We start from the raw sequence: 14,369 nt of genomic DNA on the forward strand, positions 1-14,369 counted from the left end.
CTTTGGATGGCCTGCTCTAAAGAATTGGCCTTGCTCATCTTTTCTATCCCCTGCAGTCCTCAGTACCTGCATTAGCCAGAATGCTCTTCCCCTTTAAAATACATGGGCCGATTTTAAGGATGGCAAACCAGTTATCACTGGTGCCAGCTTGCAATGAACTTGGGCCCTCCACTGAGTGTGCACCTAATCAGGAGTGCATTTTGTTTAGGGCTGCATACTAAAATTATGGAAATGACAGCAGGAACACAAACTTTGTGCACCGTCTGTAATATCCATCAAGCATGTGCTAATTGTGCACTGCAGTCTCAGCAACTATCATGCCAAATTTACCAAATTTTCTTCTCTAGTGAATTCAATTTCTAAGTTATGATATTGACCAACTCAATTACTTCATTACCTCCAAAGCAATATGTGCAGCAAGACTCAGAAAATCAGTCACTGAGATTCTATTGATTAGCATGTTATCTTCACACTCCACAGATTTTTCTGCCAGCGTTCCTATGATTTTAATTGCCTCCACAGCTAAAAAAACAGAAAAATCACCAGGAATTAATCTTTCCAGTCACATTCTGTAAATTGAATATTGAATTAATCCATCACATTGAATTAATACCAGTTTATTTAATTTGGGATGTAAATTTGCCACTTGAAAACAACTAGTTAAGGTACAGGATTGTTATCAGGAAAGATGTAGTGTATGATTTTTATCAATTTCATCTTGAATTATTACATGGTATATTCCTTTTAAATGCAGGAAAACAATTGGTAGTGATAAATCAGAGTTCATAGAACATAGAACAATACAGCGCAGAACAGGCCCTTCCGCCCTCGATGTTGCGCCGACCTGTGAACTAATCTAAGCCCCTCCCCCTACACTATCACATCATTATCCATACGCTTATCCAAGGACTGTTTAAATGCCCCTAACGTGGCTGAGTAAACTACATTGGCAGGCAGGGCGTTCCACGCCCTTACCACTCTCTGAGTAAAGAACCTGCCTCTGACATCTGTCTTAAATCTATTAACCCTAAATTTGTGGCTATGCCCCCTCGTACAAGCCGAAGTCATCATCCTCTGAAAAAGACTCTCACTGTCCACCCTACCTAATCCTCTGATCATCTTGTATGCCTCTATTAAATCCCCTCTTAGCCTCCTTCTCTCCAATGAGAACAGACTCAAGTCCCTCAGCCTTTCTTCATAGGGCCTGCGCTCCAGACCAGGCAACATCCTGGTAAATCTCCTCTGCACCTTTTCTAATGCTTCCACATCCTTCCTGTAATGGGGCAACCAGAACCGCACGCAATATTCCAAATGAGGCCGCACTAGCATTTTGTACAGTTTCAGCATGACATCACGGCTCCGGAACTCAATCCCTCTACCAATAAAACCTAACACACTGTAAGCCTTCTGAACAGCACTATCAACCTGGGTGGCCACTTTCAGGGATCTATGTACATGGACACCAAGATCCCTCTGCACATCCACACTACCAAGAATCTTTCCATTGACCCGGTATTCTGTCTTCCTATTATTCTTCCCAAAGTGAATCATCTCACATTTATCCGTATTAAACTCCATTTGTCACCTTTCCGCCCAATTCTGCAGTTTATCCAAGTCTCCCTGCAACATTTTTCCCCACACTGTCCACCACTCCACCGACTTTAGTGTCATCTGCAAACGTACTAACCCATCCACCTATGCCTGCATCCAAGTCATTTATAAAAATGCCGAACAGCAGTGGTCCCAAAACAGATCCTTGAGGCACACCACTAGTAACAGGACTGCAGGATGAATATTTTCCATCAACCACCACTCGTTGCCTTCTTACAGAGGCCAGTTTCTAATCCAAACTGCTAAATCTCCCTCATTCCCATGCCTCTGTATTTTCTCCAATAGTCTACCATGTGGAACCTTATCAAAGGCTTCACTGAAGTCCATGTACACCACGTCAACTGCCCTTCCCTCATCCACATGCTTAGTCACCTTCTCAAAAAACTCTGAGGTTTGTGAGACACAACCTGCCCTTGACGAATCTATGCAGACTATCTCCAATCAAATTGTTGCTTGCTAGATTATTATAAATCCTATCTCTTATAATCCTTTCCAAAATTTTTCCTACAACAGACATAAGGCTCACTGGTCTATAATTACCTGGGTCATCTCTACTGCCCTTTTTGAAGAAGGGCACAACATTTGCAATCCTCCAGTCCTCTGGTCCTAAACCTGTAGACAATGAGGACTCAAAGATCAAGGCCAAAGGCTCCGCCACCTCCTCCCTAGCTTCCCACACAATCCTCGGAAAAATCCCATCTGGCCCAGGGGATTTATCTACCTTCACACCTTCTAGAATTGATAACACCTCCTCCTTACTAACCTTCATCCTTTCAATTCTAGTAGCCCATAACTCAGTCATCTCTTCTACAATATTCTCCTGTTCCTCAGTGAAAACAGATGAGAAATAATCATTTAGCACCTCTCCAATCTCCACAGGGTCCCCACACAACTTCTAATTTCTGTCTTTGACTGGCCCTATTCCTACCCTAGTCATCCTCTCATTCCTCACATACCTGTAGAAAGATTTAGGGTTCTCTTTTATTCTATCTGCCAATGTCTGCTCATGTCCCCTCCTTGCTCTTCTTAACTCTCTCTTTAAATCCTTCCTTGCTAATTTGTAACTCTCCATCGCCTCATCTGAACCATCTCGTCTCATCATCACATAAGCCTCCCTCTTCTGCTTAAGAAGAGATACAATTTCTTTAGCAAACCATTCACGTCTATTAACAACTTTTAAAATTAACTGCATAAATCATTTCTATTAATCTATTAACCCATTAATTTGCAGTTATACTAAGTGCAATTTCCCTGTACTAGCCAGCGCCCCCATTCAAACAAATTTAGGGGCTCACTACCGTGTCAGGTTACAACGACTTCAATTTGCGGTTATACATTTGCAGTTATTCATAACGCACAATGTAAACAGCCCCATATAACAAGACCGTCATTCCATTCAATGGTACAGTCAGGTGCAATGGCTAACAAAATTGCACAGGCACTACAGGATGAAACTTTTTTGCACCCCCACACCAACAATAGTGTGGTTTGATATTAAAATTCAACTGTGAATAGGTGCTATTACTAAGCTGTTTATCATCTCCCTCCAGCTAGAGTAGCTCCAAGTATCAGTCAAGGATGATAATTAGATTAGCCCTCTTCCTTTAAAGTAAAATGTTACTTCCTGCAGACTTTTCCTGTATGTTATGTAACCAGGTACTAGTCCCAAGTTTTTATTCAACATGTATATAAAACCTTACCCCACCAATAAAACTAACAAACACTGTGTAGCATATGTCAGCATCCTTTAACGTACCAATAAAACTAACAGCGCTATGTCCAGACCCACGCAACCTTGACACTGACAGTATTACTACAACAGGTGTGACTACGAAACTGGACGGATGGATGGATGGATGGACGGACAGACAGACGGACGGACGGACGTAAATAGAACCCACAGATCAACGCAACCATGAAGCTAACTAAAAAAAAGCAAGAATAAATAAAAACCAGACAAGCAAAACTGTTGGGAACTCAGACGTGTGTTTAAAAAAAACACACAATGCCTTTTTCTAACTTTAAAATTCTAACCTTAAATAACAAGACTAACACCTTTGATATATACAAAGACAAACCAGACAGACACTCTAATCTCATTAAAATAACCATTAGTACTCAACAATAACCGCTAACATTTAGCACATGTTTAAACCATCTCCAATTTCCTGCAAAAGTTTTTTTAACAAAATATCTACTGCTTAACATTCAAATGTTAGAATGTTAACGTATGCTTGAATTCTGTATAAAATGGCTACTTTTGAGCAATGATTTTGGGATTCTATTTTGCCTTACATCTGTGAATATACAATAAAAACGCTATTTTTGCCACTCTCTGATCCTGGTCTCCTGGTTCTTTGAATGCGATCTCACAGTAGGAATCAATTTCTTTTTTCATTTCCATTTAATTGTGTCCATCTCCCTCCCACACAGCTTCTAATTTCCCCAAATGTTTTCCTTAAATCATGCTATTTGAGCACAAGTTACTAATCAAAACATTTACTAGCCTCAACTTCTCAATGAAGATTTGGCTCAGCTCATGATTTCCCTTCCTTAGTGAAATTTAGCAAATCAATGAATTTTATTGTCTCAACAATATCAAAGAACTCCTGGTTATTATTTAAGATGTGGATGCTTTGGAGAGGGTTCAGAGGAGGTTTACCAGGATGCTGCCTGGACTGGAGGGCTTATCTTATGAAGAGAGGTTGACTGAGCTCGGTCTCTTTTCATTGGAGAAAAGGAGGAGGAGAGGGGACCTAATTGAGGTATACAAGATAATGAGAGGCATAGATAGAGTTGATAGCCAGAGACTATTTCCCAGGGCAGAAATGGCTAGCACGAGGGGTCATAGTTTTAAGCTGGTTGGTGGAAAGTATAGAGGAGATGTCAGAGGCAGGTTCTTTACGCAGAGAGTTGTGAGAGCATGGACTGCGTTGCCAGCAGCAGTTGTGGAAGCAAGGTCATTGGGGTCATTTAAGAGACTGCTGGACATGTATATGGTCACAGAAATTTGAGGGTGCATACATGAGGATCAATGGTCGGCACAACATTGTGGGCTGAAGGGCCTGTTCTGTGCTGTACTGTTCTATGTTCTATTAGCAATATTATAACAACTTTATATAGCAAATGTACAGTTAACAGTTCATAAGATTTTTAATCTGCAAGTTAGTAATGTAGTACCTTTTTGCGTATCACTTTCCAAAATTGCAATTTTGTAGATAGTGAACTGAGTGAAGAAATTATCTGGGTCAATTTGTTCTGCATCTTTTATTGCCTCTTTTGCCTGGACAGAGAACATTTGAAGAAGGTTCAATAATTTAAAACAGCTTGTCCATTCTCTGTTGAAAATTCCAATAAAAAGTAAGCACAATTTAGGAAGGTTTCTCACAATTATTTCAGTATTCTGAAACATTACTGTGTACTGTTAACACAGTATCACTGGTTAAGAGAAAAATGTTGCTGGTGTATTTTAAGATTTTTTTTAATGAGCCTTAGCATTTGTCTGGGCTTATATTCACTATAGTAGAGAAGAATGAGAGGGGATCTACTGAAATGAATAAAATTACTTTAAATCTAGATATACAAGATGTAGGAAGGATGCTTCCCTTGGTGTAGGAGTCAAGAACTGGGTGTTACAGTCTTGGGGTATGGAGTAGGCCATTTAGGACTGAGGTGAGGGAACGTTTCTTCGTTCAGAAGGTGGTAAACCGGTAGAATTTTCTAGCACAGAAGGCTTTGGAGGCCAGGTCACTGAATGTATTCAAGAAGGAGATTGATTTTTTTTTAAGACAGTAAACGCATGAAGTTATATGGAGAGAAAAAAGGAATATGGTGTTGAGATAGGATCAGCTATGATCATACTGAATGGTGGAGTAGACCCAAAGTGCCAAATAGACTACTTCTAATCCGAGATTCTAATTTTCTTAATTGCAGGTACACAGTATGCTAACATGGATGGAACTCTTCAACATCAAGGATCTAACAAGGGCAATGAAACATACATTTTAAACAAATAGATTGTCTACAAATGGAAGTAGTGTGATGGAGAAGTTTTTTGCTAAAATGTGGGTACGTGTCCATAAAATAACATTTCCCACACAGGTAATTAAAAATAGTTCAAGAAATGGTTGAACTTCCAAATTTCTATCAATTCAGGAACTGTCCTCAGGAATGGAAACTTACCAATGCCCTCCACTATGTAAAGAGGTTCAGAAAGATAAGTTTGTAAATTATAAATCTAGTAACTTACTGTCAACTGTAATGAAGTTAGTAGAACTTGTTGGTACAGACATTGTGTCAGAAAAAAAACATTAGAATCTAACTTTTAAGTCATCTGTAAATTTGAAATTGTCTTGATCGTTATATATATCAAAGTAAGTAGGAATCTTAACACTGACACCTGGGAAACTCCATTGTTAAAGTTCCTCCATTCTAAGCAACAATTCACTACACTTTCTACAGTCATTCAATCAATCAATCTCGTACCATAGTTGACATTGTCCCTTTTATTCTTTCAGCACAAACTTCAAACTGTGTTTTGTGGTAATTCATCAATCCCTTGCCAATGTGCACATCAGCAATTGTACTACCCTCATCAACTCTAATACTGATCAAAAAGCTCCAGTGAATTAGTTCTGAGATAATGGGAACTGCAGATGCTGGAGATTCCAAGATAATAAAATGTGAGGCTGGATGAACACAGCAGGCCAAGCAGCATCTCAGGAGCACAAAAGCTGACGTTTCGGGCCTAGACCCTTCATCTGATGAAGGGTCTAGGCCCGAAACGTCAGCTTTTGTGCTCCTGAGATGCTGCTTGGCCTGCTGTGTTCATCCAGCCTCACATTTTATTATCAGTGAATTAGTTCTATTTAGTTTATGGCATCTCCTCCCATGCCAATTATTTGGGTGTTTCTTACAGCTATCTAAAAATCTTGAATTATATAGCAGTTGCTGAAGATTCAATGAAGCTCTGCCTTAACAACTTTGTATTTTTTAAAGAATTTCCCTGACTGGGAACCAGACGCCAAATCTCAGGTAAAACATTTAAAGTCACTGTCTGATATTAAATTTAGAATTGCAGAAGCATCACCAGACATCTACAGCTCCTCTGTTTTCTGCTGAGAACTGCTCATACGAACTGCAATTAAAATAATACATCATTCTCCCAAAAGGCTGCGAATAGTAAGATTTTGCTAAGGCATAATTTATAAGATTTTTGTTAGGTGAGACTATTAAGAGATACAGAAGAAAAATTCGTAAATTAAGTTTAAGGGCCAAGCAGTTGTCACCCTGTTAGACCGCAGAAGAAAACCAAAGGGCTAAAGGAACCACTCATTCCACATCAAGCAGATGTTCACCTGCACATCTGCCAATGTGGTATACTGCATCTGTTGTGGCTTCCTCTACATCGGGGAAACCAAGCGGAGGCTTGGGGATTGCTTTGCAGAACACCTACGCTCAGTTCACAATAAACAATCACAATAAACAACTGCACCTCCCAGTCGCGAACCATTTCAACTCCCCCTCGCATTCCTTAGACAACATGTCCATCCTGTGCCTCCTGCAGTGCCACAATGATGCCACCCGAAAGTTGCAGGAACAGCAACTCAAATTCCGCTTGGGAACCCTGCAGCCCAATAGTATCAATGTGGATTTCACAAGCTTCAAAATCTCCCCTCCCCCCACTGCAGCCCAGAACCAGCCCAGCTCGTCCCCGCCTCCCTAACCTGTTCTTCCTCTCAACTATCCCCCCTCCCACCTCAAGCTGCACCTCCATTTCCTACCTACTAATCTCATCCCGCCCCCTTGACCTATTCCCTCCCTACCTCAGCACCTACACAGGCTGCATCCCCACCCCTTTAACTTGTCTGTCTCCTCTCCACCTATCTTCTCCTCTATCCATCTTCGATCCACCTCCCCCCCTCTCCCTATTTATTTCAGAATCCTCTCCCCTTCCCCCTTTTCTGATGAAGGGTCTAGGCCCGAAACGTCTGCTTTTGTGCTCCTACAATGCTGCTTTGCCTGCTGTGCTCATCCAGCTCCACACTTTGTTAACAAAGGACCACTCATGTTCTGTTTAAGTTGACTGCTGCATTTTAAACTATACATTTAAAAGGTTCTTTCTCTCTATAATGATAACAAGACCATTGATACACTATCATTCCTTGCAATGCAACAAAATCTGCGCATTCACAGGGCACTGGTCTAACCATAGGAACTGAGAGGCATTATCTTCCCCACTTACACTCTCATATATTGATTCTAACAATAACAGATGGTACCTTTTCCAGCTGATTTAGATGCAGGTAGCATGACGCTCTGTTTCTTTGCAGTCTAGCCAGGTTCTGATCCAGTTGTCCATTAGAAAAGAAACTTAAGGAATAATTGTACCATTGGAGAGCCTCTGTATAATTCTGTACCTATACAGGGCAAAAAGAATGGTGAAAAAAATGGGATTCCCATGCACTAAAATTACCCTGATTCTTTAAAGTCAAGTTCTAGAGTTTGCAGAGATAATGGGAACTGCAGATGCTGAAGAATCCAAGAAGAATATTGCTTAGGGATTATCTCATTCCTGGTCCTTAGATAGTTCCATGGTGTTCAGTGGTGTATGGGTTATAGGGGGATGGGTCTGGGTGGGATGCTTCAACGGGCAGTGTGGACTTGTTGAGCTGAAGGGCCTGTTTCCCCACTGTAGGATACCTAATCTAAATCTAATCTATAACGAAGTGTAGGGCTGGATGAACACAGCAGGCCAAGCAGCATCTTAGGAGCACAAAAGCTGACGTTTCGGGCCTTGACCCTTCTTCAGAAAAGGGGGATGGGGAGAGGATTCTGAAATAAATAGGGAGAGATGGGGAGGCGAACTGAAGATGGATAGAGGAGAAGGTAGGTGGAGAGGAGAGTATGGGTGGGGAGGTAGGGAGGGGATAGGTCTGTCCGGGGAGGACAGGCAGGTCAAGGGGGTGGGATGAGTTTAGTAGGTAGGAAATGGGGGTGCCACTTCAGGTGGGAGGAGGGGATAGGTGAGAGGAAGAACAGGTTAGGCAGACAGGGACGAGCTGGGCTGGTTTTGGGATGCCGTGGGGGGAGGGGAGATTTTGAAGCTGGTGAAATCCCCATTGATACCATTGGGCTGGAGGAGTCCCAAGCGGAATACGAGTTGCTGTTCCTGAAACCTACGGGTGGCATCGTTATGGCACTGCAGGAGGCCCAGGATGGACATGTCGTCTAGGGAATGGGAGGGGGAGTTGAAATGGTTCACAACTGGGAGGTGCTGTCGTTTACTGCAAGCCAAGCATAGGTGTTCTGCAAAGCAGTTTCCCCAATGTCGAAGAAGCCACAACGTGTACAGCGGATGCAGTATCCGACATTGACAGATGTGCAGGTGAACATCTGCTTGATGTGGAAAGTCATCTTGGGGCGTGGGATGGGAGTGAGGGAGGTGGTGTGGGGGCAGGTGTAGCAGTTCCTGCGGTTGCAGGGGAAAGTGCCAGGTGTGGTGGGGTTGGATGGGAGCGTGGAGCGGACAAGTGAATCGCAGAGAGAGTGGTCTCTCCAAAAGGAAGACAAGGGTGGGGTGGGGAAAAATGTCTTTAGTGATGGGGTCAGATAGTAGATGGCGGAAGTGTCGGAGGATGATGCGTTGTATCCGGAGGTCGGAGACATGGTCGAGGTTGTTCTCGACCTCTGCGGGGCCGGGGGGGGGGGGGGGGGGGGGGGTGTAGTAGTTGCAGCCCTTGAACAATGAGGACATCTGGAATGTGCAGGAGTGGAATGCCTCATCCTGGGAGCAGGTGCGGCAGAGGCAAAGGAATTGGGAATAAGGGATTCAATTTTTGCAGAAATCTGGGTGGGAGGAGGTTTATTTCAGGTAGCTGTGGGATTCAGTGGGCTTGAAATGGACACGGATAGGTGGTTGCCTGAGATGGAGACAGAAAGGTAAGGGATGTGTTGGAGATGATCCAAGTGAACTTGACATTGGGGTGGAAGGTATTGGTGAAGTGGATGAACTGTTCGAGCTCCTCTGGGGAGCAAGAGGCAGCACCAATACAGTCGACGTAACAGAGGAAGAGGTGGTGTTTGGGGCCTGTGTAGGTGCAAAAGAGGGACTGTTCCACGTAACCTACAAAGAGGCAGGCATAGCTTGGGCCCATGTGGGTACGCATGGCCACCCCCTTAGTCTGGAGCAAGTGGGAGGAATTGAAAGAGAGGTTGTTGAGGGTGAGGACGAGTTTGGCTAGGTGGATGAGGGTGTCGGTGGAGGGAGACTGGTTGGGTCTGCGGGACAGGAAGAAGCAGAGGACCTTGAGGCCATCTGCATGGGGAATGCAGTTGTATAGGGACTGGGCGTCCATGGTGAAAGAGGTGTTGGGTACCGGGGAAGTGTAAGTTCTGGAGGAGATGGAGGGCATGGGTGGTGTCACGGACATAGGTAGGGACTTCCTGGACCAAGGGGGAGAAAATGGAGTCCAGATAGGTGGAGATGAGTTCGGTGTGGCCGGAGCAGGCGGAGACAATAGGTCAACCAGGGCAGCGGGTTTGTGTATTTTGGGAAGGAGATAGAAGCAGGCGGTGCCGGGTTGGGGAACAATGAGGTTGGTGGGTGTGGGCGGGAGGTCACCTGAGGTGATGAGGTCCTGGATGGTTTGGGAGATGATGGTTTGGTGCTCAGGGGTGGGGTCATGATCAAGGGGGCGGTGGGAGGTGGTGCTGGAGAGTTGGCATCTGGCCTCAGCAACGTAAAGGTCAGTGCGCCATACTACAACTGCGCCTCCCTTGTCTGCGGGTTTGATGGCGAGGTTGGGATTGGATCGGAGGGCTGCCTGTTCTGCAGGGGAGAGGTTGAGGCGGTTAATGTCTCGACGGCAGCTGGAAACGAAGAGGTCGACGGAGGGTAGGAGGCTTGGGGGTGGCGTCCTGGAGGAGGACTTGTGTTGGAGGCCGGAGAAAGGGTCAGTGGGAGGGAGGGTTAGGCTCAAGGTTACAGAAGCAAGCGTGGAGGCTGAGGCGGCAGAAAAACTGCTCAATGTCCAGACGTGGCTGGTACTCGTTGACATGTGGGTGGAGGGGAACAAAGGTGAGCCCCTTGCTGAGGACTGACCGTTCGATTTCCGTCAGTGGGAGGTCTGGGGAGAGGGTGAAGATTTGGCACGCCTCAGTGTGGCTGTCTTCTTGGGATAACTGGCTGCAGAGGCCGTGGGCAGAGCGATGTGGTCATCGGTTGTGGGTGGGGTAGCGGTGGGCGGAGAGTCGCTGGCATCAGCGGTGGGTGAAGTTCCGTTGGCGGTGGGCAGAGCTGCATCGGCGTTGGGCGGACTGGGGTGGACAGCAGCAGTGGTGATGGTGGTGTTTTTAGTGTAAGTAGTAGAGGCGAGGGCGGTGGCAGTGGCCCCAGCAGCGGTAGTGTTCGTGATCCCGGAAGTGGTGTGTCCATCGGTGGCGGATGTGACATCATCGGTGGGTTCACTGGCCATGTCCTCATGGCCAATGGCAGCTTGAACATTGTGGGGGAGGTGCAGGGTCAGGCTGGGGATGTGGGAGGTGGAGGAATCCTGTTTAAGGTGGCAGGAGCCAGTGAGTTTGTTGTACTTAGATTTTTGGTGTACAGTAAAGCTGAGTAGAACTGTGTGTTTATAGTCTGAGGATCCTGCGGAGGTTAAAAAACAGGAGAGGTCCTTTGCAGGTCAGGGAGAGGGAGGCTCTGAGCTGGGGCAGGCTGGGTTGCAGTGCCTGGAGATGTCGGCGCATGGCTGTGTGTGTGTGTTTCAGGGCTCACAGGGAGAAACGCTTCCGAAGGGTCTCGATGTTCTGGATGTAAATACGGTCACATTGGGAAGACTTGAATGTAGACTGTAGTCCATTCCCCCTCCCATTGCTTAGACGATACATCCATCCTGGGCCTCCTGCGGTGGCATAATGATGCCACCCGTAGGTTGCAGGAACAGCAACTCACATTTACTTGGGAACCCTGCAGCCTGATGGTATCAATGTGGATTTCAGCAGCTTCAAAATCTCCCCTTCCCCCACTGCAGCCCAAAACCAGCCCAGCTTGTCTCCGTCTGCCTAACCTGTTCTTCCTCTCACCTATCCCCTCCTCCCACCTCAAGCCGCACCCCCATTTCCTACCTACTAAACTCATCCCGGCCCCTTGGCCTGTCCGTCCTCCCCGGACTGACCTATCTCCTCCCTACCTCCCCACCCATACTCTCCTCTCCACCCATCTTCTCCTCTATCCATCTTCAGTCCACCTCCCCCTCTCTCCCTATTTATTTCAGAATCCTCTCCCCATGCCCCTTTTCTGATGAAGGGTCTAGGCCCAAAACGTCAGCTTTTGTGCTCCTAAGATGCTGCTTGGCCTGCTGTGTTCATCCAGCCCCACACTTTCTAGAGTTTGCACTCAAGTTATGCTGTTAACAAATCAGAATAAACTAAAATAACCTGTTTGGACAAAGGGCAGGAAATATTAGTACGAAGTCATTCAAGCACAGTGCAACAGAAATATCTTAGCAAAACATGTTCTCTCCAAACAACCAGATAACTGTTCAATCTCGGAAGAAGTTTAATGATCTGACTGGTTGAAACAAAGTCAGAGGACTAAGACACACCTTCCAATAATGTATACTGGCAACCAAATTTTAAATCTGTAACCACCTTCCTCTCACTTAGCTCAAATGCAGAAATGCTTCCCAATGTTCAAAGGTAGAAGTTAGGCTGATTAGAGTTATATGTATGTATCACATTCTTTAAAAAAGAGCAACCATGACCATACTGAATAGTGGAGCAAACCTGATGGACCAAATGGCCTATTTCTATTTCAGTCCTGTGAAGTAATAAGTGTTTAGTTGATATAGGTGGCATAAACAGACTATCATAGTCATGCTGTTAATAACTCAGTTTAAGTGAATCCTCTGAATGGACTGATATAGCATTAACTGGAAATTGTGGTACATTTACAATCCAGGCAAGGGGAACACTTCATGAGCACCATACATTTCTGTGGCCTCTAGGTTCCTGACAAAGGTTCACATCTCACGATGGAGGAAGGTGAAATTTGAATTCATTAAAAAGTCTGTAATTAAAAGCAAAGCTAGTGACAATCCTGTAACCATGTAACAGAGAGTGATGGAGGGTTGATTTTTTGGACTACAGACCTTGTGACTAGCAGTATTCCACAGGGTTCTGTGCAGTGTCTAATTTTGCTTGTCATTTGTATAAAAGATTTGAGAATACAGAGGGCGAGATGAGTAAGTTTTCGGATGACATCAAGATTGGTGGTCTAGTGGACAGTGATGAAGGTTATCTAAGACTACAAAGTGATCTTGATCAAATTTTGGGTCAATGGACTGATGAGTGGCAAATGGAGTTTAATTTGGATAAATACAAGGTATTGAGTTTTGGCAAAACTAACAAGGGCAGGAGTTATACAACTAAAAGTAGGGCATTGGGTAATCTTGTAGAACAGAGAGACCTAGGGGTTCATGTACATAGTTTTTTGAAGTTTGCATCACATGTACACAGAGTGGTTAAGAAGGTACTTAGCACACTTCCTTTCGCTGCTCAGACTTTTGAGTGCAGGAGTTGGGATGTTATGTTGAGGTGGTACAGGATGTTAGTTAGGCCTCTTCTGGAGTACTATGCCCAGTTCTGGTCACGCTGTTACAGAAAGGTTATTATTAAACTGGAGAGGATTCAGAAGTGATTTACCAGGATGTTGCCAGGAAAGGAGGGTTTGAGTTATAAGGGGAAGCTGGATAGATTGGAACATCTTTCACTAGAGGGTAGGTGGTTGAAGGGTGACCTTATAGAAATTTATAAAATCATGAGGGGTATGGATAAGGTGAATGGCAGATGTCTTTTCCTGAGGGTGGAGAATTTCAAGATTAGGAGCCCTATTTTTAAAGCGAGTCACAGAGTGGTTCACGTGTGGAATGAACTTCCACAGGAAGTAGTGGATAAGGATACAGTTACAACATTTAAAAAGACATTTAAGCAAGTATATGAATAAGAAATGTTTGGAGGGCTATGGGCCAAGAGCAGGCAAGTAGGACTAATTTAGTTTGGGATTATGGTCAGCATAAACCAGTTGGACCAAAGGATGTGTTTCTACACTGCATGACTCTACAACTGTTGTTTGTTTAAAAAAAAAACCCATCTGATTGAATAATGTCTTTTCTGCAAATGAAGTCCTGTCCTTACTTGATCTGATTATGTGACTCCAAAGGTGGACATTAAATACTGGCCTAGCACAGACACCTAAATCAACAAAATAAATTCAAAAACATCAGTTTTGATGATTGGGTGACCAAAAAAAAATGTAATTTAACTTAAGGAAAGCACTGAAGAAGTAATCAGTCGTGGAATATCTTCTGAAAACAAAAGATAAGAACTTTCAAAACATAACATGACCCTCAACCTATCTAACACGTGAGGTAGATCAATTGATCATACATTTTGAAGGGTTATCATTTTAATCCAAGGTATTCACTAGGGAAATTCAGTTCTGGAAAAAGGGATCCTGTTTAAAACAGAGCATAGACTTTGATACCAAGAACAGAAGTGGGAGCTTTTAAAATACTTAAGTAATGCCAATCCCACCTGGTCTTTTTCAGGGTGGCAAGGTGATGGCTGGAGGTCTGCAAGATCAGTGTTAGGACCATAACTGTTCACAAGATATATTAATGATCTGAATAAAGGAACTGAAGGCATTGTTGCTAAGCTTGCAGATGACACAAAGATAGGTGGAGGCATAGGTAGTG

The 14,369-nt window shown here is 44.2% G+C and overlaps 1 protein-coding gene across 1 annotated transcript in view; it reads right to left on the reverse strand.

Annotated features, from left to right (window-relative positions):
* Positions 1-14,369, reverse strand: part of tex11 (testis expressed 11) — a 330,058-nt gene that overhangs the window by 83,218 nt on the left and 232,471 nt on the right. Inside the window, exons 13-15 of the mRNA XM_059651258.1 lie at positions 7,893-8,030; positions 4,792-4,894; positions 398-522 (exon numbers count right to left, since the gene is read on the reverse strand). Coding sequence (XP_059507241.1) covers positions 398-522; positions 4,792-4,894; positions 7,893-8,030 — 366 coding nt within the window. The remainder of the gene's footprint in view (positions 1-397; positions 523-4,791; positions 4,895-7,892; positions 8,031-14,369) is intronic.

This window comes from Stegostoma tigrinum, chromosome 15 (genome assembly GCF_030684315.1).
Source record: "Stegostoma tigrinum isolate sSteTig4 chromosome 15, sSteTig4.hap1, whole genome shotgun sequence".
Taxonomy (NCBI): domain Eukaryota; kingdom Metazoa; phylum Chordata; class Chondrichthyes; order Orectolobiformes; family Stegostomatidae; genus Stegostoma; species Stegostoma tigrinum.